General features: G+C 39.2%; 2 protein-coding genes across 2 annotated transcripts; both read right to left on the bottom strand.

The window, feature by feature from the left end:
* Positions 1-792: 792 nt before the first annotated feature.
* On the bottom strand, positions 793-10,669 carry RBBP7 (RB binding protein 7, chromatin remodeling factor). Its single transcript, XM_072416737.1, has 12 exons — positions 10,473-10,669; positions 7,454-7,598; positions 7,200-7,345; positions 6,942-7,115; positions 4,497-4,612; positions 3,737-3,897; positions 3,153-3,279; positions 2,635-2,712; positions 2,236-2,312; positions 1,787-1,844; positions 1,570-1,680; positions 793-1,069 (listed from the first exon to the last, which is right to left on the bottom strand). The coding sequence occupies exons 1-12, from the start codon at positions 10,486-10,488 to the stop codon at positions 1,001-1,003; spliced, it is 1,278 nt and encodes a 425-aa protein (XP_072272838.1). The 5' UTR covers positions 10,489-10,669; the 3' UTR covers positions 793-1,000.
* Positions 10,670-15,962: 5,293 nt separating this feature from the next.
* LOC140322017 (uncharacterized) lies at positions 15,963-20,052 on the bottom strand. The gene is made up of 5 exons (XM_072398684.1): positions 19,927-20,052; positions 18,405-18,776; positions 17,972-18,110; positions 17,106-17,784; positions 15,963-16,693 (listed from the first exon to the last, which is right to left on the bottom strand). The coding sequence occupies exons 1-4, from the start codon at positions 19,982-19,984 to the stop codon at positions 17,319-17,321; spliced, it is 1,035 nt and encodes a 344-aa protein (XP_072254785.1). The 5' UTR covers positions 19,985-20,052; the 3' UTR covers positions 15,963-16,693; positions 17,106-17,318.
* Between the last annotated feature and the right edge of the window lie 6,225 nt (positions 20,053-26,277).

Below are 26,277 nucleotides of genomic sequence, written 5' to 3'. Positions count from 1 at the left end.
ATTTTCAGTAAAACTGGGAAGGGTTAGAGACGCTGTATAGATGTTATTAAAGCTTATGGAGGACAAATGGTACTCTTATTTCTGTTTCCCGTTAATAGAAACAAGGTGAAAGTTTAAGGTCAATAATTGCAATGCAATATGACTTTTACCCTGCCTACTTAATCCAAACTGTAAATATTTTTGCTGGAGGATTACATTTTACTTAGTTATTGTAGAGGGTGTACATAACAGAGGAGTTTAGATAAATGCCTTTATCTAACGTGATATTAGAGACTAATTAGTTCTCCAATTTATCTGGAATGCAGGCAGATATAAAGTCACAAATAACTACTTATTACATTAAATGATTTTTTGTAATCTAAGTAGTGCAAGTACCTAATGTGACCTGTCAGTTTTCAAAGATTTCTGCTGGCAGAAAGACACCAAAACCCAAAAATGAACATACCAAATTTTAAAGTATTTACATTGATATGAGTCTACAAAGTTTATAAAGAAGAAAAGTGGTAGACAGTAAGATTCACTAGCCAGATTTGCTTGCACACTGCAAAATTGCATTTCCTCTCCAATAAGCTCAGCCAATGGTGACACCCATCCACAACCACACCATGCCACTGATGATGTAAGCGGGAATTACGTGGTCCGGTTTTGTTCTGCATGCATTGGGTATTTACTGCTAGGGCTGGTACTACCTGCCAGACGAGTCTGTGTTGATCTTTCTTCTGCAGCAATGTTGTGAAAAAGGAAAAGTATAAAGTTAATGAGGACATCAAGGAAGAAAGTTTGAGAACTCTGAACAGTTAAAATATTTTATTTGGATTGTTAATCCACCAACCATTTCACAACCCCTGTGTCAAGTACAAACAAAGTCATTACAATACAATATACATGGAAACTGTCAAAGTGTGTTTTATTCACAGGAACCAAAAAGATAACTGGTATATGAATATCAACCACTTTACAAAAAGTGGCAACATCTGCCAATCTGAAGGTGAAAATTCATCTACGACCCTTGTGCTTCCAGCTCAGAAGGCTGGATATCAGGCTCTTCATCGTTATAAATATTCTCAGCCTGCAATGAAAAACAAACAATAAATAAATGTACAAATTTGTCTAAAACTTTACTTTTATCTTACATTAAGCAGTTTCCATTTTATGTACACCCTCTATATTGTGTAACAGGGTAAATAGATTCTATGAATATTTAGGAGTTATTTGATCACAGCACCCAGATATAAAAACATTTTTTACAGCAAGCTTAATAACTGCACTAAAAGCAACAGCCTTTTCTTAAAAAAAGAATCTTTGTTGTACATGCTTCTTAGCTGGCTATCAAGCCATCAATTTAAAAAATATGAAAAAAGAATTTCTAACTCGAGTAATTTTCAAGTCCTTGTGCTTTGGTGCTAAGATTTCCTATTGAAGTCTATTGGTCTCAAGACAAAAAAGCTGCTATGTTCTACTTACCCATCCTATAAAAGGCAAAGCAGCACAATTACACAGAAAAATTATCAGTGGAAGATGAGAATTACAATGCACAAAACACCTTCAAAGCTATTAACTTGAACATACCATTTGCCAAATCTGCATAATGTTATCTTCAGACACTGAACAAATTACCCACGGTTCATTTGGATTCCAGCTAAAATCTGAAATCTTTGCTGTGTGCCCACCATGGATAAACTACAAAAAAAAAAAAAAAAAAATCAAATAAAAGTTACAGTTCATTCTTTGAATAGTGCAAATAAAAAGACTGAAATGCAAGCATGCCAACATATGTAAAGCGTACCAAAAGTTCAGGAGGTCCATCTTCAGCATCCTCTGCAGATTGTTCTTCACCAATTTTACTACGGACATAAATTTAGCATTAGAATCTCGAATGCATTATAAAATAGGCAGTAAATATTTTACCCAAATATATATAATTTTAGATGCTAGTAAGCAGAAGTAAAGGCTTTAAAAGAAAAATATGCTAGAAGATAAGCTTTTCAGCAATCTAATGTACACGGAGCCACATATGCTCAGCATTCATTCAAACTTGGCATGCCACCAACGTGCTAGGCGGAAGTAAATTCTGGGCACAAACAGAAAATGAGTTATCCTGGGAAAGCTAGTCAAGCTGGATGAAGACGCTTCAATGTCAGGAGCAACATTATGACAAGAGCCATGGGAGACCTTTGTAGTTCTACTTTACTACAATTTATAGGATATGCATCATAAAATATATTGCAAGCTTACCTTAAATCCCAGACATTGAGTCTGCGATCAGTACCACTGGATGCCAGAATGGTTTCATTATGAGGTGACCAGTGAACCTTGATTGGGGATAAGAAGGGAAAATTCACAATTAGCATTACAAAATTTAATGCTCAACACTCATCTGTCACAAAAGAACAGCGTCAAGCAAAAAAAGCGACATAAGCATTCACACAGGATGTTTGTTAGGATCTTTACTCGGTACAGGGCAATTCACAGCTATAGGTTCTTTACTGTACAGAGGAGCCATCTTTTTGGCAACATTGGGAGAGGCAAAGGACAAGCTGCCCCTTTCATAAGCCCTTGTGCTCTTAAAGCATGGTCATTTGAGGTCCTAGATAGACAAAAATCTTATGGTGTAGACTCTCAGGCAAACCTCACCTGGAAAATCTCATCTTTATGTGACTCGAACGAATGAAGCTTCAGTTTTAGGTTTCTTAAGTCCCACAAAGCAACAGTCTTAAAAGGAAATAAAAACAGGATAAAGCAGTGCAATACATGTAATATATAATTTTTTTTTTTTTTAAATCTAATCATAAAAGATCATGATGATACCATTTTTACTTGATGCAGTTTATAACAAATGATCAGGGGGAACAGAATAAAGGTGAATCTAAGGCTTGATAATCTTGGGAAATAACCTAAGTTTTAGCAAGATAGTTACTATATCCCACATTTCAGGACAGAAAATACACAAATCATTTTGACTTTATTAGATGCTGGAAAGTTAACTCATTTACAGTGCTTTAGTTTGGGAAGCAGAAACACAGACCACCCCAAGGTAGGCAAGATTGGAGCATCGAACTATGACACTAAAGCCTTTAAATGGGCCTGCCACCAAGTTTTTCAGGTCTTTACCCACCTATTTATAAAGTTTTGCTATCAAAGCAGGCACTAACCTTATCAGCGGACCCTGTGGCCAGAATAAATTCACTATACGGATTGAAGGACAGGCAGTTGACCTCTGCAGTGTGTGCATCTACTGAATGACTTGGCTTTGATGTCGTATTAGACCGAGTGTCCCAACTGAGAAAATAAATTAGTTACATTTACAAAAGCAGCCACAACTTCCATTTCATCCACATACAGGTTTTCCTAAAGTTTTAACCATATTAACATTACACAGATTACAACAAACATTTGCAAAAAAAAAATGTAATATAAAATCAGTCATGCTGAACTTTATGAGAAAGTCTGCACACCAGCTTATTTATCAAATTTATCAGCAAAATACATAAAGACAAGTTAGAGACTAATAGAAAATTTGTATTTATTTAATTAAACCAAGTGATCTTTGCTATTTTACCCATGGTTCAAATGATTGTGACATGAGCTAGTCTGAGCATTTCTCTAATGCTCATCTCCAGACATTTTCAAACACAGTAATCCCAAACATGTACATCTAAGAACATACAGTGTCCCAGCAATATACAGCTCTCGGTAAGTGTGCATAAAATAGAGTACAATCATTTACAGAACTTACATCATGAGCTTCTGATCATCTGCAACTGAGCCAAACAAAGATTCATGCAAAAGGTGCCAGGCTACATCCTCAACCACTGCTGAGTGACCCGTAAAGATGGCTTTAGCATCAATTATTTTCCCCTCTTTTGGTCCAGCACTTATATCCCACAAGCATACAGTCTGAAGAGAAAGATTTTGATTAATACATAATCAATGTTTTTGTTCATATTTAGTAAAATATACATACATACTGATTTAAACAAACATGTTTAGAGCAGTTCAGCTTCAAGAAAGAAAAAGGAAATAAATAAACCTAGTATTGTAGTTAGCTTATTCGCTGAACTTTCAGTTCATACTTTCTTGACCGTCCAACCTAGTGCAGATTAAGACTTGGCAAGCAAATGCAACCTCACTTATGTCTGTTATGCATAGGATAAGATCATCTTATAAGGGCAGATTTCAGAAGTCGGGGGCTGGGCTTCATACGTGCCTGAAGTTCTACTTCAGAGGAAGTGGTACTTTGACTTCATGAAGACAGACCAAGCTAGGTCATTTGCAGGAAAGCAGTTTTGACCAAACTTAGCTAGTTATGCTCTTGAAATTTTTAGACTATACAGAAACTGTTGGCTTTAGCAAATTATGAGTTAAGACATTTTAATTGGGGTACTCTTAAAACTGGGAGTGAAGTTTGAATTATAAGGATCCTTCCTTTTCAACTGAAAAAAAATCCTGCCCTGGTGCTTTAGATGAATTTGATAAAAGCATTGTTGATTACTTACGTGGTCATCAGACGCACTGAGTAGGTGTCCACTAAGATTCGAATTCCAAGAGAGTCCATAACCCTCCTTTTGGTGGCCTCTCAATCGGAGATCTGGGTTACATTCTCCACTGGGGTCTACAAACATAACAAGATAATTAGAAATCACTTGTACTGGTTATAGTTCTTCAGAAAAACTTCCACACCTACAAAATGTGCCAGGACAGGGATGGACATTATACAAGAATTCCACCTAAAACAGAAGCAGATTTTCAAGATCCAAGACAATCCTGAATCGTTGTTGATAAGATAATTGAAGAACTGAGAGCAACAGACAGCCCAGCCAAATAGACTAGAAAAACAGTCACTGAATGCTTGTAAATACCCTTTTTCAGTAATTTAAAGTAACAATGTACATGCCAATACAACCACAACTGTAGTATTTGTATAGTGTTTAAATCCACACCATGTTTTTAAAGCATCTATTACATTGAAGGGCAATTTTGCAAAATGTAGCAGGTTGTTCAAAAAGTTTCCACAGGGAAAGCAAACATTATAAAATGTCCTATAGTAGGGAACATCCAAATATTTTGTCACACTTTACAGCAGGGGTGTCCAAACTTTTTGCAAAGAGGACAAGATTTGGTGAGGTGAAAATGTGTGGGGGCCGACCATTCAGCCTGACATTCTTTGAACAATATACCGTATTTTTTGCCGTATAAGATGCACTTTTTCTTCCCCAAAACTGGGGGGGGGAGTTAGTGCGTCCTATATGACAAATGTGTTATAAAATAATTAAAAAAATATACTCACCCGATACCCGATCCTGCGTGTGTCTCTGGCTGCAGCAGCGTCTGTCTCCTCTTCTCTCTGGCAGCAGCACGTGTCTTCTGTCTGTAAAGCAGAGCGAAAGAAGCCGGCACAGCGCCACCTGCTGTTCCCTGTCCTAACTGCCGTACAGTGGAAAAAAGCACAGAGAGATCAGAAGGGGAATTTGAAGGGCATTTGAGTGATCAGAAGGGGAATAATCTTTCAGAATCTTTTTTTCTAAATTTTCCTATTTTAAAATTGGGAGCGTCTTATACGGCGAAAAATACAGTACATTAAGTTAGTGTGGGCGTGATCTGCACAGGTCCCTCACAGCACACGCCCACCAAAGTGACGTGAGGGATTCCCTGTGGACGGAATCCGGCATCAGTGTGGGCTTTGTGCACAATACGTTCTTAGAATCAGAGTGGGCATGGTTTGTGCACACAGAACACGCCCACTATAATGACATAGGGGATCCCGTGTACACATAGGCACTCCTGTTCAGCCAATCAAGCCGGCCGAGTAGCAGGCCGATAATTGCAAGGTGGTTGATCAACTCTAATGAAATATAAAGTAGCTTTTTTTTTGTATGCGTGTATTTTACACTGTGGTCAACAGTGCTGGCGGGCCGCAGATTATTGACTTTATGACAGAGGCTGCGGGCCGGTGTAAATCTGAACAGGGGCCAACTGGCCCCTAGGCCGGACTTTGGACATGTCTGCTGTACAGTATTGCTGCGTCAGAAGTAGATTACGTTGGTTTGGTTCGAGATTCATGTTTGAGCTGTTCCTGTAAATTAACTATCCAATCAAAGCATACCGCAATATAGTAACAAGTTCTCTAATTTCACTTTACAAAAGCTCCTAATAATGTAAGTAACTATTTCTTTGAAAAGTTTCGATTTACCAGAGCACAGAGTACCCTCACAAAATCTAGCTTAAATACTTAGCGTTGCATTGCATAAAAATATATATTTTAGAAACTGTGCACTGGTATGCATCAGCATTTTCTACCTTCCAAATTTTGACACACCAACTGCTAATCCACAGATGAATGCATTCTTGGTAGCTGTTTAAAGGCAAGCAAAAGTTGGACTGGAAATATCTGGGATCAGGCAGAGCTTCATAACAAAAGTAGACAGGCAATGTCCATTCTGCAATAAGGATTCTTAACTGCCGGATCACCGACAATCTGTCAAAATTAGTTGAGCTGTACAAACTTACTTGCCTGTTCACAATATTCTCTTAAAACTGCACTGCACATGCAGAGTACAGTGCTAGGTACCTAAGCAGGAACCAGGCTGAAGAAAATAAATCAACTCCTGTGCACATTAGGAGTTACATTATTCTGGTCTGGCAAATCAAGAATAATGTACACAAAAGGTTGATAGACATACTTGGCTCGCTTACATTAGCAACATTTATAAATAAATTGAACTGTCCACGGAATGTAGAAGTTAGCTTTATTAGTTCACTTTAGTGTGTTGTTCTACCCATGCAAAACATTCCTCAGTGATTGTTTCTTGGATGTGAACATACTACAAAATTCAAAGCAGGTTTCCTTATGCAGACACTTCACTTTACTCTACCCTTTAAAAATGTAAAACGTCACTTTTAACACAAACAATAAAATAAAACTGAACAATTGTTCTACTCACCAGGTTTGGATGGATGCTTTGTGTAATCAAATACCAGGACATCAGAGGAGGGGGTTTTGGTTGCAATTATACAAGGGTTTTGAGGCATGTATCTGGCCCGGTTCACTTCCCCTTCATGGTTGATTTTAATTTCAGTTTCAATTTTGCCACTAACTGAGCCAAAGCCACCAAACTCTAAAGAAGCAAAATGAATGTATTAGTACACCACTGGGACAAAAATATCAATAATAATGCCCTATCAGCAATTTAAAAGCCTACCTCCTTTCTCACTGTCATAGTGAGATGCATCAAACTGGGCATCATCATTGGGTATCTGAACTCGAGCCACGACTAGGTGATTCTGTTCATCTGATGTGTGAGTGCCAAGTACCAACCAGTGCAGAGCATAATCTTTCCCTTCAGGTCTAAAGGAGGAACATATTAAAAAGACAAATTAAACTTACACGGGCACTCAGGTAAAATAGCATATAGCAAAAAAACCTAAGCTATACTGGGCAAAACACAATATTTACCTAGTGACATCAGGAAGCCACTGCACAGTAAGACTTGGCCACTCCAGGGCATGTGTCATCACCAGGTCATATAGGAAAGGAGTGTTCTTTTTCCATATTTTATACTCCTCGTTGATGACCCGCTCCTCCACAGTATCTTCAAACACTAATAAAAGAAAAGTTTACCAAATGTGAACTTAAAATAAAACTTCTTTTAACACTATGAACAGGACATGTTCACATTATTTGTATTTTGTTGAAGCATTTACCCCCTGACGCCCACTATCAATCTATGGGACCGATAGCAGTACAAGCTTTCACCACCAGGTTTCTCAGGCCCTTTATAACACAGCAACAAGTCTCTTCCTTCACATCCATAGCTTTAAAAGCATTGACAAAAGTGCTTATGGGCTGGATTAGATAAGTGACAGGACCTGCCAACCCTAACCCTATCATTTCTTTAGGCTCTCCATAAGACAGAGAAAATATGGTTTATTCCAGTCATGGTTGTCATTTCAAAGCCAACTGCTGTCCATTGTCACCCCATTTACTGGGGCAATGCTTAGAAACCAACAAGAATTCCTGGCTTAAAGTACAAACTTTGGGCCGGTTTACCTTGTTAATGAAGAGTCAGCCTTGGACACCAGATAATCAAAAACAACTTTATGCACATAATACAATTAAAACCTGTGTAATTACGGGGGTGAAAACCTTTTCTATGTGTCCTGGTGAGCAAGACAAAAGCAAAAATCTTAAAGCTGTCAGAGTGGAAATCTTTTAATGGGGACTTTCAACCCTTTCAGGCTCCAAAACAAAAAAAGGTTTTGGCTGAAGATATACTTGAGAGGAGGTCTGTCACTGCACTTTATGTACACCATACTAAAACTATTGTAGGTCTGAATGAATGGGAATGCTGTGGATATCCAATGAAAAATATTACACATAGGACACAAATCTCCCCTCATTGCCGTGCACTGGCATGCTTTAAAAAAGTTGTGTTTACTAGTCAAATGCATTGATTGGATTCTTCATTAGCCTCTCAAACATAAGAACTGGAACGGCAAATAAAGTCACTATAAGCTGCGGTTTACATGATTCTAAATAGGAAATTCTTTTAACAGCAATGCAAAGGTGTCAAAACACAGCATCAAACTGCCATGGACACCGCTTGGTGAAAATTAGAATTTAATGAATTAAGTCTGCACAACAAAGGAAGGCAATGCTCAGACATTTAAGTCTTGTAGATTTATTTTACCAAAGATGAAGATTTAGGAATGCTTGGGCACAAATAAATCATTCTAGCAGCAGTCCCCTGGCATAGTTCAGTGAATCACTGCTGCATAGATGGAGGTAAACAACTTGTTCATACTAACTAATAATAATGACTTCATTTTTTTAATTTCTACAATACACAAAGCATTTGTCATAAATTAGCTTCTCAATATGTAAACAATGGAGTTTTATGGTACACCCTGGGCATGTGAAAACTATGTACACACTTGCAATATATGTTGTAGGAAATGAACGACTAATCCTCCAATAATTGTTAAAAATGTGGACGACAGGCCAATGACGCAGATGAACGAGGATTGTCGCTGGAAACGAACGACCGTCCCGGCGGATCTGATTTGGCGTCGACCGTTCAATATCTATTGTGCCTACGGTTGTTCAGTGATCATGGATAGTTCTGCAGTACACTTTCTCCGGTACACGTCACTTCCCGCATCTTTCCAACGATCGCATCTAGTGTGTTCATTATTGGTGAATTATATGTGAACGATCATATCGTTACAGCATGTACAGAATCGTGCACTATAAATTGTTCAAAATATTCATTGATGGGTTATTATTGTTTGTTTTCCAACAACAATTATTGCATGTGTGTACTCTTAGCCTTTATTTTTGCAGGGGCAAATTGGTCTATTATGTAGAATGAACAGCAATGCAGATAAAAGCTATTAACCCCAACCACCAACATTTTCTACATTTGTTTTTACATTATCACTGAAAATTCTGAAGTATTGAAGTAATAAAAATATAAATCTGCCCTTGGTGCCAAATAGCAAAGTGAAGATGAATGTTCAGCCAGCACAACCCAGGGACAACAGAATTTATAATAGCAAGGAGATTCTGAATACAAGTACTGCCTTCTATTTAATGAAACCTATATTTTCTCATTTAGAGGGGTGGCGGTCAGATTGGTATTATTAGGATTCCTGTACTAATAGAAGAGACACATGGGGCCGGTTACATTCAGGTAAAGCTGCACAAGTGAAGTTTCAGAGATGTCTAATATTACCATCAAACTGATGTCATTTACCAGGCAAAGCCCATTCCTGCCAGGCCCATGTATGTGGACCCTGGCCCTGTCATGAGGACTGTAAACCAAAACACATGCAGGATTGTAAGTCTGTGTGCCAGGCTCCAGGGGTCAGATCACATATACAATATCTGTATCACATCTATGGGAAATCTACTCTATCCCAAAGATACAGCACTAGCAGGTCATTTTTTTTTATTGTTTAGGAATCATCATAGGGGCAGACAGATAACAACATCGCCTGTATTGGGGATTGCTGATTTCCCTCACTTTCTGGGGTGATTTCTGCTCTCTTCCGGTTGTATGACAAAGGAGGCAATAAATCCTCCCATACAATATTTGTATATAATAGCCCGATCCCACCCGGGCAGCCCAGAGATGAAGCCTGGCTCTGTACAAAGGACAGGAACCCCCCCACCCCCATCAGATGAAGGTTTATAGGACATCGGTGTGGCAGGATCACCACGGCCATCGTACATGGCACCGGATGGCACATCACACGATGCAGCCATCACTATAGGGGGAAGAATGAATGGCGCCGGAGAGAAATACCCAACACAAAGACTTCCCCGGCACCAACACTGCGCCAGGGCCAGCGAGGCGGGCCGAGCACACAGGACGCTGCACGGGGCTACGACTAAGAAACGCTTTCATTAAATACACATAAATACACATAGAGCGGTTCCGAGTCACCGCACAACCCGGGCCGGGCCTCCTTACTTTCTTTATTCGCCATAATTCCCGCCTCTTTCACACAGACAGCAGCCGCACAGAGCACTGCTCTCTCCGGTCAGCTGTGCGGCTTCCCGCGCTTAGCAGCCCGCACAACCCGACTGACGCAGCCGAACAAGCACCCCGCCAAAGTTCCAGCTACTTGTAACTAGAGCACGCTGTCTCTTCGTCAGCCCCACCCACCGGTACGCACCATACGTACTCCATGGGAGCGCAACGTTCAATCCGAGCGTCAGACTGGAGGACGTAAGAGAAAGCCATGCGGCCATCTTTAAAACTGGCAGAAAATTTCTTTACGAATGGCGTTTTTCTAAATGTTAGGTAGTTGGGGCAATTCGTCTACACATAATAGTAAATGTTAAATAGACATGTCAACCTTTCCTTTTCATAAATAGGAAATGAGACGTCAGTGAGAAAAATGTAAAGTTTTTTTTGCATAGTAAGCAGTATTAAAAAGGAACTAAACTGAAAAATACCTAAAACAAAAAAAATCCACTTACCTTTTATCCCGCACATCGCTACAGAGATGTCTTCCGTCAGGTCCCACATCGTCCTGGGCTCGAGCTCTGAGCCAGCCTGTCGGTCACCTCCATCTTTTCCACTTCTTTCTGGTTTTTCTTCCTACGTCACCCGATGCAGGTGCGAGATCGGGTGACGTTAATGGGAAAAAAAAAAGTTTCCATTCTCATTGCGCATATGTGAGATCGGAAAATGTTTCTCTTTTCACGGAAAGGGTCAGGCATGCGCAGAAGGAGCACCCAAGAGTCTCCTGGGATGTGTCACTTAGGTATCCCGGGAGATGGCGCTTCCATTTGATCACCTAGGCGACCGAAAATTAGGGGGCTGTGTTACACTAACAAAACAAATAAACAAACAGAATTTTTACCTTACATAAAGGGATTGTCTACCCTTATGTTAACTAAAATTTCTGAGTTTAGATATGCTTTAAGTTGCATCAAATTAGAGTTATGTGTTGTTAAAGGAGTTGGCTTGCTCTTGTAAATGGTTTTCACACTTCTGATAAGTGTCAATAACAGAATGTCCATAAGTTTAGTTACCTTAAAGCGGACATTGACCAACAACCCATTCCCCTTCATGAAAATGCATCCCCATAACCTTTCCTGCTTGTTCAATCAGCATAAATATACTAAAAATCCCATAGAATCATGTGATGCCTTTTCACTGTTTGTCAACTGCACTTCTGATGCCATCATCTCTATTTCCTGAGTCATTGTGAGACAACTTTTGGCCCTTTGATGACATGGTACCCTTGTGGCATTGTCATTCTCTTTTCATGGGCCTAATTTATTAAAGCTCACCAAGGCTGGAGAGGATACACTTTCGTCAGTGAAGCTGGGTGATCCAGCAAACCTGGAGTGGATTTGATAAAAGTAATTTGCTATTTGGTATCAATCCTAGACCAGATCCATTCCAGGTTTGCTGGATCACCCAGGTTCACTAATGAACACATATCCTCTGGAGAGCTTTAAAAAATCAGGGCCCATGTCACTGGATTTCAGGAGCCATGGAACTTGCTGCCTACTAGGATATGAGGCAGGAAAAACACCAGGTCACCCTCACCTAGGTAAAGAAGTGGGTGGCTTCTAGGGATCAATTATAAAATAAGGTATATAGAAATGATCAATTAAAAGAAAGCATTTAGGTTTAGTGTTCAAACCTCTGCAAGGTCAACTGTACAAAAGGCAAAGGTGATCTCCCTAATACAAATTTCTCTGGATTCCTTGTTTTTATCACACAAACCTATAACAGTATTCTGCCCAGAGCTGGGTGGGAAGAAGCTGTAGGCAGGGGGTTACCCCTGATTTGTGATCCAACAAATGTGGTGCCAATATGAAAGTGGCTGGGAGAACACTGTATCATCTTGTACGGTTGCTCAGTGTCCCTTAAAATTAAAAAAAGCTTTGAAATGTTCATATGTGCATGCTGTTTAGATTACTGTTCCTAAAGGACGGGTACCCTCTTTACATATAAACCAATAGCATAGTACCACTTTTGTTTATGCCTAATTATATGGAAATGTGACACTGTTCTGCTTTGAGTCTTACCTTTTACCTTTTTTTAGCAGCCAAATAGCAATGCTGGTATAAACTTTCCGGTTGTGGAGCTAAACAATTGGGGATTGGTTTCAGGAGGCCACGAGTTATGCTGACTTTGATCAACAAACTATCCATTCTCTAAGTTTGAACTATTTTCTTCATACACTTCTGAGGTTAGTTGAGATGGTTGGATTATTTTCCTGCTAAGTCCCCCTCAGACATTTTTAAAGACATTGAGATCATGGAGAGTACTCCCTTCCACTATGTACATAAAAATAAATTTGAAAGTATACCATGTAGCATACATTGCTCCACATCGTGCCTTTGTCATGCATTCTAGCCACTCCTCTTCCTCTTCTAAGTGCAGAAGAGAGGAGGCAGACCTATATCATATGCTTGAGGATTGCACTCAAATAAAATAATTCAGGAAGGTTTATGCATCTAGCCATCTGCTTAATTTTGTTTCCCTATCTTCTGTGTGAACTGTGTTTAGTGTAATAAATCTGCAAGGGGCTTGAGTCACTAGAGGAAGTTGAAATTTGTTGTCTATCACCTCTTGGTTGGGAAAAAAAAAAATATTCCAGTGGATGGTTCCAGATCTGCTCACCCTAGGCCTTTTTTAAATCAATGCCATAGAATAACATTAGGGGAGCCTAAATGTACGCCTAAAATGTATGTAAATAAATATATATATATATATATATATATATATATGAGTTCATGTGAATTACTTTGGTAGTTTGGGCAGGACAAGGGGCAAAAGGGGGAAAAAATCTGGTATCTACCCCTGTTTTTAAACATGCTATTATTCCTCCCATCCTGAAGAATCTCCCACTAGAACCCTCCTTATCTTCTAGCTACAGTCCAATCTCCCTTCTCCTATATGTTTCCAAACTTCTTGAGCGCCTTGTCTATAAAAGACTCATTAATTGAGCACCAACTCTCTCCTTGACCCTCTCCAGTCTGGCTTCCGAGCTGCCCACTCCACTGAAACAGCTCTTACTAAAGTGGCCAATGACCTCATCAGAGCTAAGTCTCAAGGCAACTTTTCCCTGCTCCTTCTCCTTGATCATTCCTCTTTTTTTGACACTGTTGGATCACCTGCTTCTAATAAAAATTATGCGCTCCACTGGTATCAATGACACTGCTCTCTCTTAGTTTGCAGAAGCAGAAGGTAGCAGAAGCTGTTGTTGATCAAGCTGTGCTAAAAATGAAATATTTCAATTGAAAGCAGTTTATCCTTATTCTTAGTAATTAGCTAACCAGGATGCTTTTAGTTAATGACGGGGCTGTGCACTGTTGGCACCTAAAACAGTGTTACAGTAAAGGGTGGTGTTTGTGTTATTTAACTATTTGCATCCTTGTTCATTATAAGAAAAGTAATGGATCCCTCACTGCATGTCATAGTATATTTAGGATTGTGTGTGTTTTAACTATTTAAAGAGTGACAAAAAGTGACACACTGCAGTATTTCACGTGTTCCATTCCATATAATCAAGATATCATCAATGTAATAGTATCAGGCCATGATATGGTCCAAAGAATCAGTGAATTCAGCATGTGGAAATAAATCCTGTTGTCATCTACCTAGGTATGGGTTAGCATAGTAGGGAACACAACCTGTACCTTAGGATAATGGGAATTGTTGAACATGAAAATGACGTTGTTTTTTATTGGATGATTTAGTTTAGTTAAACTACATGAAACAAAAGTTTCTGTATTTGTATTTACTTTTGATGCAGGCAGTTTCATTAGTCATCTTTTGTTGGTGTTACCCATGTGTGATAGATAGCAGGAATCTTTTAGGATTTTCTAAATCCTCAGAATTTTTCCTATTGAACACTTCCCATATTAGTATAAGGTCTCAAAGAGCCTGATATTCATTTCTGGTAAGTGGGATTAAAATAATGCATTTTGCCAAGATGAATTAACCTTATAATGGGTCATTTTAATATGGTTACAAGCAAATACAGGCAGTCTTTGCTTTACAACTTACCTGTTTACCAACCGCCGGCACTTACGGCCGGCTCCCCAACGAGTACACTGTACACAACTGACACTTTAAGACATGTCACTCCATGACATTAAAAAACATTGCCTTTAAATTCCTGTAAACGCTAACACATTTACACACATTTATGCAAACATTTACAGGAGTTTATAAATATGGTATAAAATACTTACCTTTTTAACATGTTATCCAATCATTGAAGTATCATTCCCATCGCTGTGCACTGACAGGAGCACAGCCGTGGGACTCCTGACAGTGTGGGAGAGAGAATGAACACCCCAGATTAGCAATGGGAAAGCCTGATGTCACTTGAGCTGTCATCAGTGTTTATCTTTTGGTAGCCAATCAAGGGAGAGGGTGTATGGGGACACCAGGAGTAGGAGGGAGCCACTCCCTAATTGGCTAAGAAAATGTTATCCCTGATGAAGCTTCAGCTGGGACAAGTTGTATGGAGAAACTGCTCCCAACAGCCCTAGCGGACAGAGCGTATGTTCTACCCTTGTGGGTGCAGAACACGGGCAAATGCTCTGCCAGGGCTGCCAGGAGCAGTGTCTCTATATGACTTCTCTCTCTTGATTGACAGAAATAAAGATAAACACTGATATCACTTGAGCCGTCATCAGTGTTTACCTTTTTTTCTGCCAATCAACTGAGCAGGTGTATGGGGACTCTGCTCCCAGCAGTCCTAGCTGAGCTTTCGCACATGTTCTGCACCCACGTGGGTAGAACACATTCTCTGCTAGGGCTCTTGGGAGCACTGTGCCCATACGGACCTCTCTTGATTACCTTTTCCCAGCCAATCAGCACTAGAAGTATATGGGGAAAATCATCCTCATTTGCCGTCTAGTGCTGGGGATCCCACACTGTCAGGAGTCCTGCTGTTGTACTTATGTCAGTGTGCTGCAATGGGAATCATCCTTCCATGGTGGGATAACATTTTATAAAGGTAACTGTTTACTTTCAAAACTTTGACATTAAAGTCTCACCTCATTCTTTCAAGGGAATAGGTAAGAGGTATATTACCCCTGTACTAATTCACCAGGATAGGGTGGCAGACATCTGGGGGTCCCCTTATTAAAGGGGTTTCAAAGGAGGTGTTTATCAATATTTGTAGTGTTTATAAAGCAGCAAGGAACGTTCTCTTAAATGCTCAAAAATGTGCCTCCAACAAACACCCTGGTGCAGACTAGCCCATTGGAATGCATGGGAATTTCAAACATGAGCATTTAAACGCTAGGGTAAATGCTAGGGAAACAATACATGTAGTCCAACCCTTGGGCCATGTCTACTGTTTAGGATAATGTTCCCACAGTCAGCATTTCCTTCAGCGTGCTCTATTTTGTGCCCAAGGGTGCAACAGGTTCTTGTATTTTGTATATTAGGAATGAATATGCTTTGACTTCAGATATATTTATTGGCATTGTGAGTTTATTAGGAAAATAATTGGGGATTTGGTTTGGGGATAATATGTGCTAACTTATAACGATAAGAAGCTAACATCAAGCAGATCCTGCTTATTTTTGCTGTTTCACAATAGCTACAGCCTCAGCACATCATGAAAAATGGGAAGTGGAGTACAGGTCTGCTCTAAACCCTTGCTGTGTGGGGCTAGCCCACTGAAAGGAAAGTTTTTTTCTGAAGTTCAGTTCAGTTCAGTTTTAAATGTTTCTAGCTTATATTTAAGCAACTAATAATAGGATCATTATGTTGTGAGTATGCTGGACCTGGATTGTGATTTATACTAAACTACAGGATTGCAAAAAACATGTTTATTTGTGCAGCAATTTATGTCTGTATCGTCCTCTGCATGTTTTCAGTGCTGCATTTTGATTTCTCTTTTTTAATTAGCGCTTACATAATATGCAGCACTTTGCCTATTTGTTTGCATATGCAATGACAAGTTTATTGCATGATTTCTTCCACAGAAAGGTCTGGTGTTGAACACGATGGGGTCTGTTAGCAGTCCATTCAACATGCATGACGATGCCTTAAGGCAAGTTCCTTTGTGCAACAGTTCCTTTCTGCATCTTCCCCCACGTTTTGAGTGTTGCATGTTGGTTTATATGCAGTGCTACATCTTGTAGGTCCTTTCTCTGCCATGTGTGCTCCAACATTGTTTCTTCTCTTGTCATCATGGCCCTCTATAAATGGTAAAAAAAAGATAATTGGTTAGAAAAAGGATCAAAAATTTAGGTTGGCATAGAAATGGCAAGGGTTAACCTCCTCTATCATTTGTTTTCATGCTGGGACCCTTTTGTTGAGGTCTCTCAATCTGCTTGTGGTCACTAAGACTAAAAATGAAGCAAAGTCACAGTAATGGGAATGTCTCCACATTCCCATTACAGTGACTTTTCTTTCAGAATAGTTAAGACTAAATAGAGGTTGTCTAACTTTTAATATTATTATTTTTTTAATATGTGAAGGAAAATTATAGAAAATTGCTGTCTGGGACCCCAATTGTAAAATTAAGGGCCTTACCTACACTTAAGTGTTTGTAGCAACAAAAAAGGTCTATTCATTGTTTAATTAAAATAAATGTAAAGATATACTTACTGTTAAGCCGATGTAAAATCACTTTCTAAGCAGGAGCTTTCGTTTTCATAGATAAAGTAGTGGTTGGTTGGTGATACAGGTCAGTCCATGATGAGGAGGAGAAAGCAGGCTGATTCCACACATTTTTTCCAGCACACATGTACACATGTACATGTGTGCTGAAAAAAATGTTGTCTGATTCTGACACAAAAGTGGTTAGATATTTACGTCAGCTTATGATGAGGGAGGTACCACTGGTGAAAGCAGACTGATTCTGCACATTGTTTCTGGCTGACATATGCATAGCTGCTGTCGACTCAATGCTGGTACATGAGCCGTTACTGCTGATGAGATGGCCTCTGGAGGAACACAGAGAACAAAAGATGACTTAGCAGGTGTACTCCAAGGAATGCATTTACATGTGTATGTCACCTGAACATGAAAGTTCAGTGGTGAACCACATGTTATTCCTGGAGGCAAGGTGATATGGACATCTGGTGCTGAATTTGCTTTCACCGAGGTGCCAGATGTTATAGTTTCATAGCTGGAATCACTGCTACATGATGATGACTGAAGGCCTGAGGAATTTGAATTTCCACATTCCTCCTCTGATGTGTGAGAGCCTGTAGAATTGGAATTTGCACATCCCTCCTCTGCTGATCTTAATCCGTCAATTTTTTTCTTGTTAAGAGGTACCACACTAAAAGAAAACAAAAAGACAATTGGTTAGAAAAAGTACATCTGCAGCCATAACCTTTCTTTTTTTACATTTTTTAGTACCTCCTATGCAGAACAATATGTGAAGGTGGCATAGAAAGCCTGAAAGGGGTGGCATAGAAAAAATAGGGTAGGGTGGGTAATATATTAAAAATGCTATTTAAACTTACATGTAAATTGCTCCTGTAGATATTGCCACTATTATGAAGAGAATTCCCCCTCCAACAGCCAGAATCAAGATGTAGTTAGGTGTCGGTTCCTCAGGGTTAAGATCCAATTTTCTGCTGTTGGGGCCCAAAAAGTTGTCATCTGCAAAGAACAAAACATATAGAACATATGGTTAGAATAATCAACTTTAATATCCAGAAGAACACTGATAAGATGCTTAGCATGCACTTAAAACAATACAGTAGCTGTAATGTATTCTTAGAATTAAAGTGGTGAGGAATGTGCTAGATAGAGTATTTGCAAATATCCTGCCATTTACAGAAAAGAGAACATGCAGGTAGATCATATTACCCCTTTCTCAGCACACCTCCTCCCCACTCAACATGTACATGACAGGAATAAATACACACGATTTGATAATGATGTGTAACCTACCTGAATCCTCTGAAACTTTGATATAAACCGTTGGAAATGGTTGGTAGCTGTTGCCATCTATGCTGAGATGGAGTTCAAAAAAACCATTGTCTTCAATGGCAACAGGATCAACAACAAGCGAGCAGTTCCCATCTGTGATAGATGACACAAACACATCTGCCCTGCTGTCGAGGTGTTGTAGAGTTTCTGGATGGTAAAGGTAAACCAATGATTTGAATGGTCCTCCTTCCATGGGGATCATCCCCCACTCCATCTCAATTCTGAATTTATCCATTGGTGAGTCGGTAGAAAACTGGCAAGGTATAAGAAGCCGTGAACCGACCAAGATGTTGATCTCGTCAGGAATATCGCTGACGGAAGTGATTTCCACCGCTGAAAGAATAAAAAAAGATGTGTTAGAAGATAGAACAAAAATAGAAAGTAATATTAAAAGACACCTGCTGCTCAAAGCTGGAGACATACACAGTGATACCTTGGCTAACAAATTGCCCTGCTAACATATTTTTCGGCTAACAACATTTTTCTAACAAATGTAAAAAAAAAAAAAAAAAAAAGAAGCAGGAAGACGCCTGACAACATACTGCATGACAAATATACAGTACTTCCTCTATCAGAAAGTGAGAGAGACATCACTTTACATACAAACTGGGCTTCCCTGCTGCTTGTGTGCAGGATGGAGGCTGGATGGTCAGCAGTTTGCTTTACTTGCAGAAGAAATCTTTTGCTAAACACAGCTGAGGTTGTGGGTAAACTTAAGGACTGAGTGCTTTCTGCAGCCTCTTGTAACTTATTAATGACCAACACAAACTCTGCAGTTGTTTCTTTTTGCATATCAAAGCACAGCTTGCTCCAAAAGTTAATGAATGTCTAGGCTCCATAAAGAATATATATTTTTTTTGCTTTGTTTGTGATTAACTCACAGTGAGGATTTTTTACAGTAACTGACACCATGCTGCCTAATAATATGTGTGAGACTGTTGCAATTGGGAAGCTGTTCATCTCAGCCTTTGGTGAGTTTATGACCTTTTTACTATTTTTTTTATAAAACATATCTTTAAATTGTGGGCAGCATCCAGGACAAGGTAAATGATTTTCTATAGAAACCTATGAGAATTCACGTTTCGGCTAACAAAGATTTCTGCTAACAAAGATTTCGGCTAACAAATGTGATTCCAGGACAAATTATCTTTCTTTGCTGAAGTATCACTGTATATATATGAATGTATTAGTGGCATATGGTATATTTGGTATATTGGTATACATATGGCTTCCTCATTTGAAACATTTGAAGCTAATTCCTCAGTGTGTATATATGAAATGTGTGATATATATATATATATATGTGTGTGTATGTACATGTATGTGTGTGTAAATCCTACTATACAGTATAAACATTTATTTATATATATATATATATATATATATATATATCTGTGTATTTATGTATCTGTGTGTATATCCCAATGTAGTATGTGTTCATCCTAATCTGATATATAGATATATACTAATAATGTATACTTACCTGACAAGGGTGGTGTTGTTAGAAGAAAAATTCCTAAGATTAGGAAAAGCATCCGCATCTTGAAAATTCAAGAAAGCCGCTGAAGAAAGTCAATCTTTAGCTTGTGTACGCGCAACCTCACACTGCTAGCACAAAGCTAAAAATGATCTCACTCAGCTGAGTCCTTCTTTTTCATAGGCACAGGCTATGATGTCACAGTTGTCTGTGATAAGCATAAGGGTCACATGACCTTGTTTATGGCCATAAACAAGGTCATGTGACCCTTATGCTAATCACAGACTTTTAACTGTTATTTTCACAGAGGAAAGGTCACATGACCCTCCTGCTAAAGCCTCTTTAGTAGTAAGCAGTTTTAACTGTCATTTTCATAGGGCAGGTCATGTGACCCTGCTACTAAAGCCAGTTTAGTAGTAAGCAGGTAGATTGCCATATTTACAGAGCCTGTAAATGTTATATGTCTGTGACATACATTCTATATATACATTAATATGTGGAGCCATCTTCACACTCATTCCTACAGTAACTGACACCATGCTGCCGAATAATATGTTGAGACTGTTCCAATTGGGAAGCATCTCAGCTTTTGAAGAGTTTATGACCTTTTTACTATATTTTTTAGAAAACATCTTTAAATTGTGGGCAGCATCCAGAATGAATGAAATGATTTTCTATAGAAACCTATGAGAAATCACGTTTAGGCTTGTTAGCTGAAGTATCACTGTATATTTATGAATGGAGTATTAGTGGCAGTTGGCATATTGGTACACACATGGCTTCCATATATTTATATATATATAATCACACATTTCATAATTTCATATATACACACTGAGGGATTAGCTTCAAACTCTTCTAATTTTAGTGCCATCACAGTCTATCAGTATATATGTGTGTGTATATCCTAATGTAGTATGTGTTCATCCTAATCTGATATATAGATATATACTAATAATGTATACTTACCTAACAAGGGTGGTGTTGTTAGAAGAAAAATTCCTAAGATTAGGAAAAGCATCCGCATCTTGAAAGTTCAAGAAAGCCGCTGAAGAAAGTCAATCTTTAGCTTGTGTACGCGCAACCTCACACTGCTAGCACAAAGCTAAAAATGATCTCACTCAGCTGAGTCCTTCCTTTTTATAGGCACAGGCTATGATGTCACAGTTAAGTCTGTGATAAGCAAAAGGGTCACATGACCTTGTTTATGGCCATAAACAAGGTCATGTGACCCTTATGCTAATCACAGACTTTTGACTGTTATTTTCACAGAGGAATGGTCACATGACCCTGCTGCTAAAGCCTCTTTAGTAGTAAGCAGTTTTAACTGTCATTTTCATAGGGCAGGTCATGTGACCCTGCTACTAAAGCCAGTTTAGTAGTAAGCAGTTAGACTGCCATATTTACAGAGCCTGTAAATGTTATATGTCTGTATACATACATTCTATATATACATTAATATTTGGAGCCATCTCCACACTCATTCCTCACCTTTACAAACAACCTTGATGCCGGGATAACACTTTTATGTAAGCACAATAATTTGCATGATGTCAGTCTAGGTTTGCTTTGAATAAAAGCAATGGAGAGGGGGGGTGCTTACAGCTATGACTGTAAATGAGTGTTTGATTAAAGTGCATTCAATGTGGAGAAAATGTCAATACTTGTGCTTAGTTCAAGGGTAGGTTTACTTTAGTGCCACTTGCACACTAGGGCAGTGGTTGCCAATCTTTTTGGTCCGGCGGACTACTAAAATCACCATCTCCCAACCGCGCATCCGCGCTGAGCTGGGTGCCACTTAAATGGGAGCTATCTTCCCCAGAGTGACGTCATTATGGCATAACCCAACCTACTCTCTCATCCAGGATCTGAGCCTGCGATGGGAGAGTGGGCGGGTTATGTTAAGGGACACAGCCCACCCACTTTCCCGAGCCTAGGAACTGTACGCGGGACATGGTTCGCGTCTCTGGCCGGTGCATCCCCCAGAGGGGTTCTTTTCCTGACCCTGCCCCGGGGTGCACTGAGCAGAGCCGCGAACCACCGGTTGGCGACCGCTGCACTAGGGGTTGTTGCTGTAAAAAGGCAAAATAGAAAATGCTGTAGTGCAGAGCTGGAACTTGGATACACAATGATCTTGCTGAACAGCTCTGTGCCACAGAGATTCTCTCACTAACAGCTTGATGACAGCTGTAGAAGATATCAGCACTATATAAATGTACAAATACTTAACAAATACCCAAATATTTAAAGGGGAACTTTAAGAGAGGGAGACATTTTTTCTTCTGTAGCTGCAGATACTTAATAGGGTGAAAAGCTTTTGGTGGAGCAATACAACAAAGTACCTCACATGATTTCTTTTGAATAATTTCATTCTTTGTTTTCATTTTCTGATTTGGTGCATGCACATTGCAATCTAATGATACACACTATCATTGTGCTTCTATCTTGTCTCTTCCAGAGATTTCCTTCCCGCGCATGGCAAGGTGCTTTTGGTGATGCGTAAGCTTGAGCTACACTTGGCACCAAGTGACTGCATACTGACAGATACACATTTGTCATTTGGTGCCCTGAATACATCACACATTTGTAGAGGACTATTTGTGTATTTGAACAATTTATTATAATAAGTGCTCTGTATGTATATGCAATTGTTTTTAGGTTGATAGTTTAGAGTTTTGCAGTTTATATGTTATGAACCTATTGAGGAACATTGCCCCGAAGGAAATATTGAATATTTGTGATGTGTATATCATTATTATTATTATTATTAGTAAACAGGATTTAAATAACATAATACGCGGTGCTGTACATTATATAGGGGTTGCAAATAACAGATGAATACAGACAGTAACACAGGAGGAGAGGACCCTGCTCCGAAGAGCTCACAATTAAGTTGTAGCTGCCTAGTAGACATTTTAATACAGAATGTTGTTCAGCTGCACCTATCAATCCATACCCTGAACTGCTTTTACCCCCAGAAGTAGTATCATATCATCATTATTTATTATTAAAAAAATTAAACATTTTAACCTGTAATTTTTTATCACAAAGATTTCACAATCTGGCTGAAACCTGTTTGGTCTCTCATGCAACAAGAAAGTTTGAAAAATCTGCTTTGCATCATTAGTAACCTGTTAGGGGGTTCTCCCATTTTCTGTCATATCATTTGCATACATCATTTGCTGCCTAGGTTATTGCCACAGAAGTTTTTTATAATTGCAACAGTGGGGCTGAATAATTGATTAAAAAATATGTAAAAATATTCAGTAAAATTTGCCATTTGGTTCATTTCATGCCACAATTTTTTGGTAAGTAGAGGTCAGAACTACCTATCAAGTGCTCAGCTACCTTTAGCACTGCAGCATGTTTATTTGTGCTTGTGTCAAGTGCTAAGATGGCACAATAAGAAGGTCCCAGACTCCTCTTTAGCACAACTCTACTAAAATACATTTTTTTTTTTTGCTCTTGTGTCCATTTTGGGGAGGTTTTCCCCAATTTCCTCTCCTGGTGATGTTCTCTTCTTAATAGAGACACAAACAGCAATACAGATGTTCTAAACTTTCCCAGGAGGATTGTTGTGACAGTTACACACCACACAGACATGCCCATTCTATTTGTACAGGGTGTTCCAGTAAACTGGTCAATATTAATACCATATATTACCTAAAAGCATAAGTATTCTACTAGATTGTAAGCTTTTTGGGGCAGGGTCCTCTCCTCCTTTGTCACTGTCTGTATCTGTCTATCATTTAGCAACCCTATTTAATGTACAGTGCTGTGTAATATGTTGGCGCTATATACATTCTGTTCATTATTTTAGGTATTATTCAGCAGCACCCATTCATTTACAAGGAATGGTACTTGATTGGCTTTGGTCAATCTTCATCAGCTTAATAGTTGAGCATGAATTAGCCAGGGAAAAGAATCGCTACTCTTATGATGTAACTCGTGTTTTTTTTTTACCCGCTATGTTGTCTATAAGTATGCTGTATTGTGAAAAGAGCACATTTTAAAGATGTCAGTTTCTAGATACTGTATATTTAGTTTTATATATTTGCATTAAATGTAGTGTTTACTAGTTGTGTGTTGTGGTTTAGCAGACTCTGTTAGCAAAATATAATCATTTTTATTTAGCTTATCGTGTTCACTCTATATTAATGCACAAGGAAATCCACAATCTGTATATTATAAAATGTGATAGATTTTTATCATTTCTCAGGGGAGCCCAACCTACGGCCCGCAGGGCCGGATTGTCATCTGCTTGTTGTCTTGTGGGGGATAGGGAACATCGCCTATGTGTTGCTATGGAGATCGTGCTGCCAGCAGAGGGAGCTGCTTGTACTGTGAGATAATCCCAGAAGCAGCATGAGAGTTGTGTGCATGCTTCTGTCACTGACCCTGATTTATTAAAGTTCTCTAAGGCTGGAGAGAATACACTTTCATCAGTGAAGCTAAGTGATCCAGCAAACCTGGAATGGATCTGGTCCAGGATTCAAAACATTTGCTAGCAAATAGCAAATGATTTTTAAAAATCCATTCCATGTTTTCTGAATCACCCAGTTCACTTCTGAAAGTGTATTCTCCCCAGCCTTGGAGAGCTTTCTTAAATCAGGGCCATTATCCTCATATCTCCTTCACTGATTATCACAGAGATGTGACATTTTCAGGGTACACAGGGGACCCTCAGAGCTACTACTAAACCACATTTAGGCCCCATAAACATAACAAGTTGCCAGATATTTTGCCAGATATTTTTACATTAAGGAGGACTATTTCAAGACTAGGGTCCCCAAATTGAGTTTGCTTGTTGGGGGGTCCAATCTCATGGCAATGAACATTAAGGTACTGCCAGATGTCTGTGCGCTGTGGTGTCACCTAAAGTTCACAAAACTTCAAGTCTGCATTCAGACTGGCGGTACGGTTACACCTTAATCGTGCCATGGAACCCTGCCTAAGAGGAAACACTCAGTACCGTTCACTAATGGCTGGAGTCGAATCTGCAGAAACTGCGGTGCGAGGGACTGAGAGGCTGGCGAGCTGCCTGTTACTCATAGCTCAATGTGTAACAGACCCTCAATGTCTCTGGAACAGAGGGATGTTAGCAACTGGTCCTGAAGATGTAGTAGTAAGAACATGTACCCCTTGGCTATCTGTCATGAATTGCATTTCTCTGGAAGTATCCATTGCAGGGATTCTTGATTTGTCCTCTCTTTTATTTGGTGCATGAATGTTACGGTAACTAGAATAATTTCAATTTAATTTCACTTTAAATTTAAACTATTCTAGTTTTAAACATACATCTTTAATGTTTGTTTTCATTGTGGCCCGCAAGTTTTATCCCAATGTCAATAGCGGCCCCCAGATGAAAAAAGGTTGGATACCACTGCTCTATACTATCATACAAAGTTTTTTTCAGTTTAGAATGAGTACCTAAAATTATCTTTCTTTTACTGAAAAAACCCAGAAGTGTTTAGCTGTGAGCCTTATTGGTTACCGGACATCAGACTTCTTAACATGAAGACTTGGATGCTGTTTCCACTGTTTCCCTCATCTTTATGGGTTTCAGGAAGAGGAAACATGCTCTATGAAGAGCATCTAGCACTATCGCAGTACTGTCTTCTCTACCCCCTTGTGATAGTAATAAGGTAAAGACTGTTAATTAAAAACACAAAAGTAAAGTCACTTTCACATTTTTGAATGCGTTAATGTAAGTATTGTATTCCATTACATTAGGTTACCCGATCATTTTAAATGTGCATTCAACACACAAAACACTTTTTTATTCAGGGTATTGGAGTACACTGTTAAGGCAATCTCCTACTGATCTCCAATTAGCTGTCCCCCTCTCTGATGGCTTCTGTTTCCAGCGACGCTGGGAGAGCACATAACACACGCAACTCAAGCATGTAGTTAGATCACTCCCAAAACTTTATTGTTTGCACACAGCTTATATACCAGTTCAAAGGCATGATCAGTGCATGATCGCATGACTACAGACAACTAGCAGACATGACAAATGTCCCTGTGGTTCCCTTAGAGCAGGATATTCTGGTCAGGAGAACAGATAAATGGCCGAAGGGAGGAAGGGGAGAGTTTCAAGGCAAAAAGGGGGGAAGCGGACGTTAGTTTACTGATGAGAAAAGTACAACTACCGATGATAAGGCATCCCCATCAAATAAGCCACCCCCTGATTTTTGCTCAAACAATTAAAATAAAGCACCCCCCCGCAAATAAGACATCCTCTGATACCTGATACTGTGTGGCCTCTGTGTGACTCCTCGATGCTGGCTGCAGTGCAGAGTGAAACTGAAAGTAACTTCAAAGGACAAGCAAGCTGCTGATCCCTGCCCTAACAGA

The sequence above is a fragment of the Pyxicephalus adspersus genome, chromosome 1 (assembly GCF_032062135.1).
Source record: "Pyxicephalus adspersus chromosome 1, UCB_Pads_2.0, whole genome shotgun sequence".
Taxonomy (NCBI): domain Eukaryota; kingdom Metazoa; phylum Chordata; class Amphibia; order Anura; family Pyxicephalidae; genus Pyxicephalus; species Pyxicephalus adspersus.
The sequence above is the reverse complement of the archived record's forward strand: the minus strand, read 5'-3'. Positions and strand labels throughout refer to the sequence as shown.

What these genes read in the sequence shown, in the direction of transcription:
- RBBP7 (XM_072416737.1), bottom strand. An exon ending in AAAGCATCCATCCAAACCTG is followed by an intron (nt 4,613 to 6,941) that starts GTGAGTAGAACA and finishes TTATGTTTGTAG; the next exon opens with ACCCCAGTGGAGAATGTAAC. An exon ending in TTATGCAGATTTGGCAAATG is followed by an intron (nt 1,070 to 1,569) that starts GTATGTTCAAGT and finishes TTTTCATTGCAG; the next exon opens with GCTGAGAATATTTATAACGA.
- LOC140322017 (XM_072398684.1), bottom strand. Translation starts at nt 19,984, where the DNA reads ATGCGGATGCTTTTCCTAATCTTAGGAATTTTTCTTCTAACAACACCA. An exon ending in AACAACACCACCCTTGTCAG is followed by an intron (nt 18,777 to 19,926) that starts GTAAGTATACAT and finishes TTATTCTTTCAG; the next exon opens with CGGTGGAAATCACTTCCGTC. An exon ending in CAAAGTTTCAGAGGATTCAG is followed by an intron (nt 18,111 to 18,404) that starts GTAGGTTACACA and finishes TGTTCTTTGCAG; the next exon opens with ATGACAACTTTTTGGGCCCC.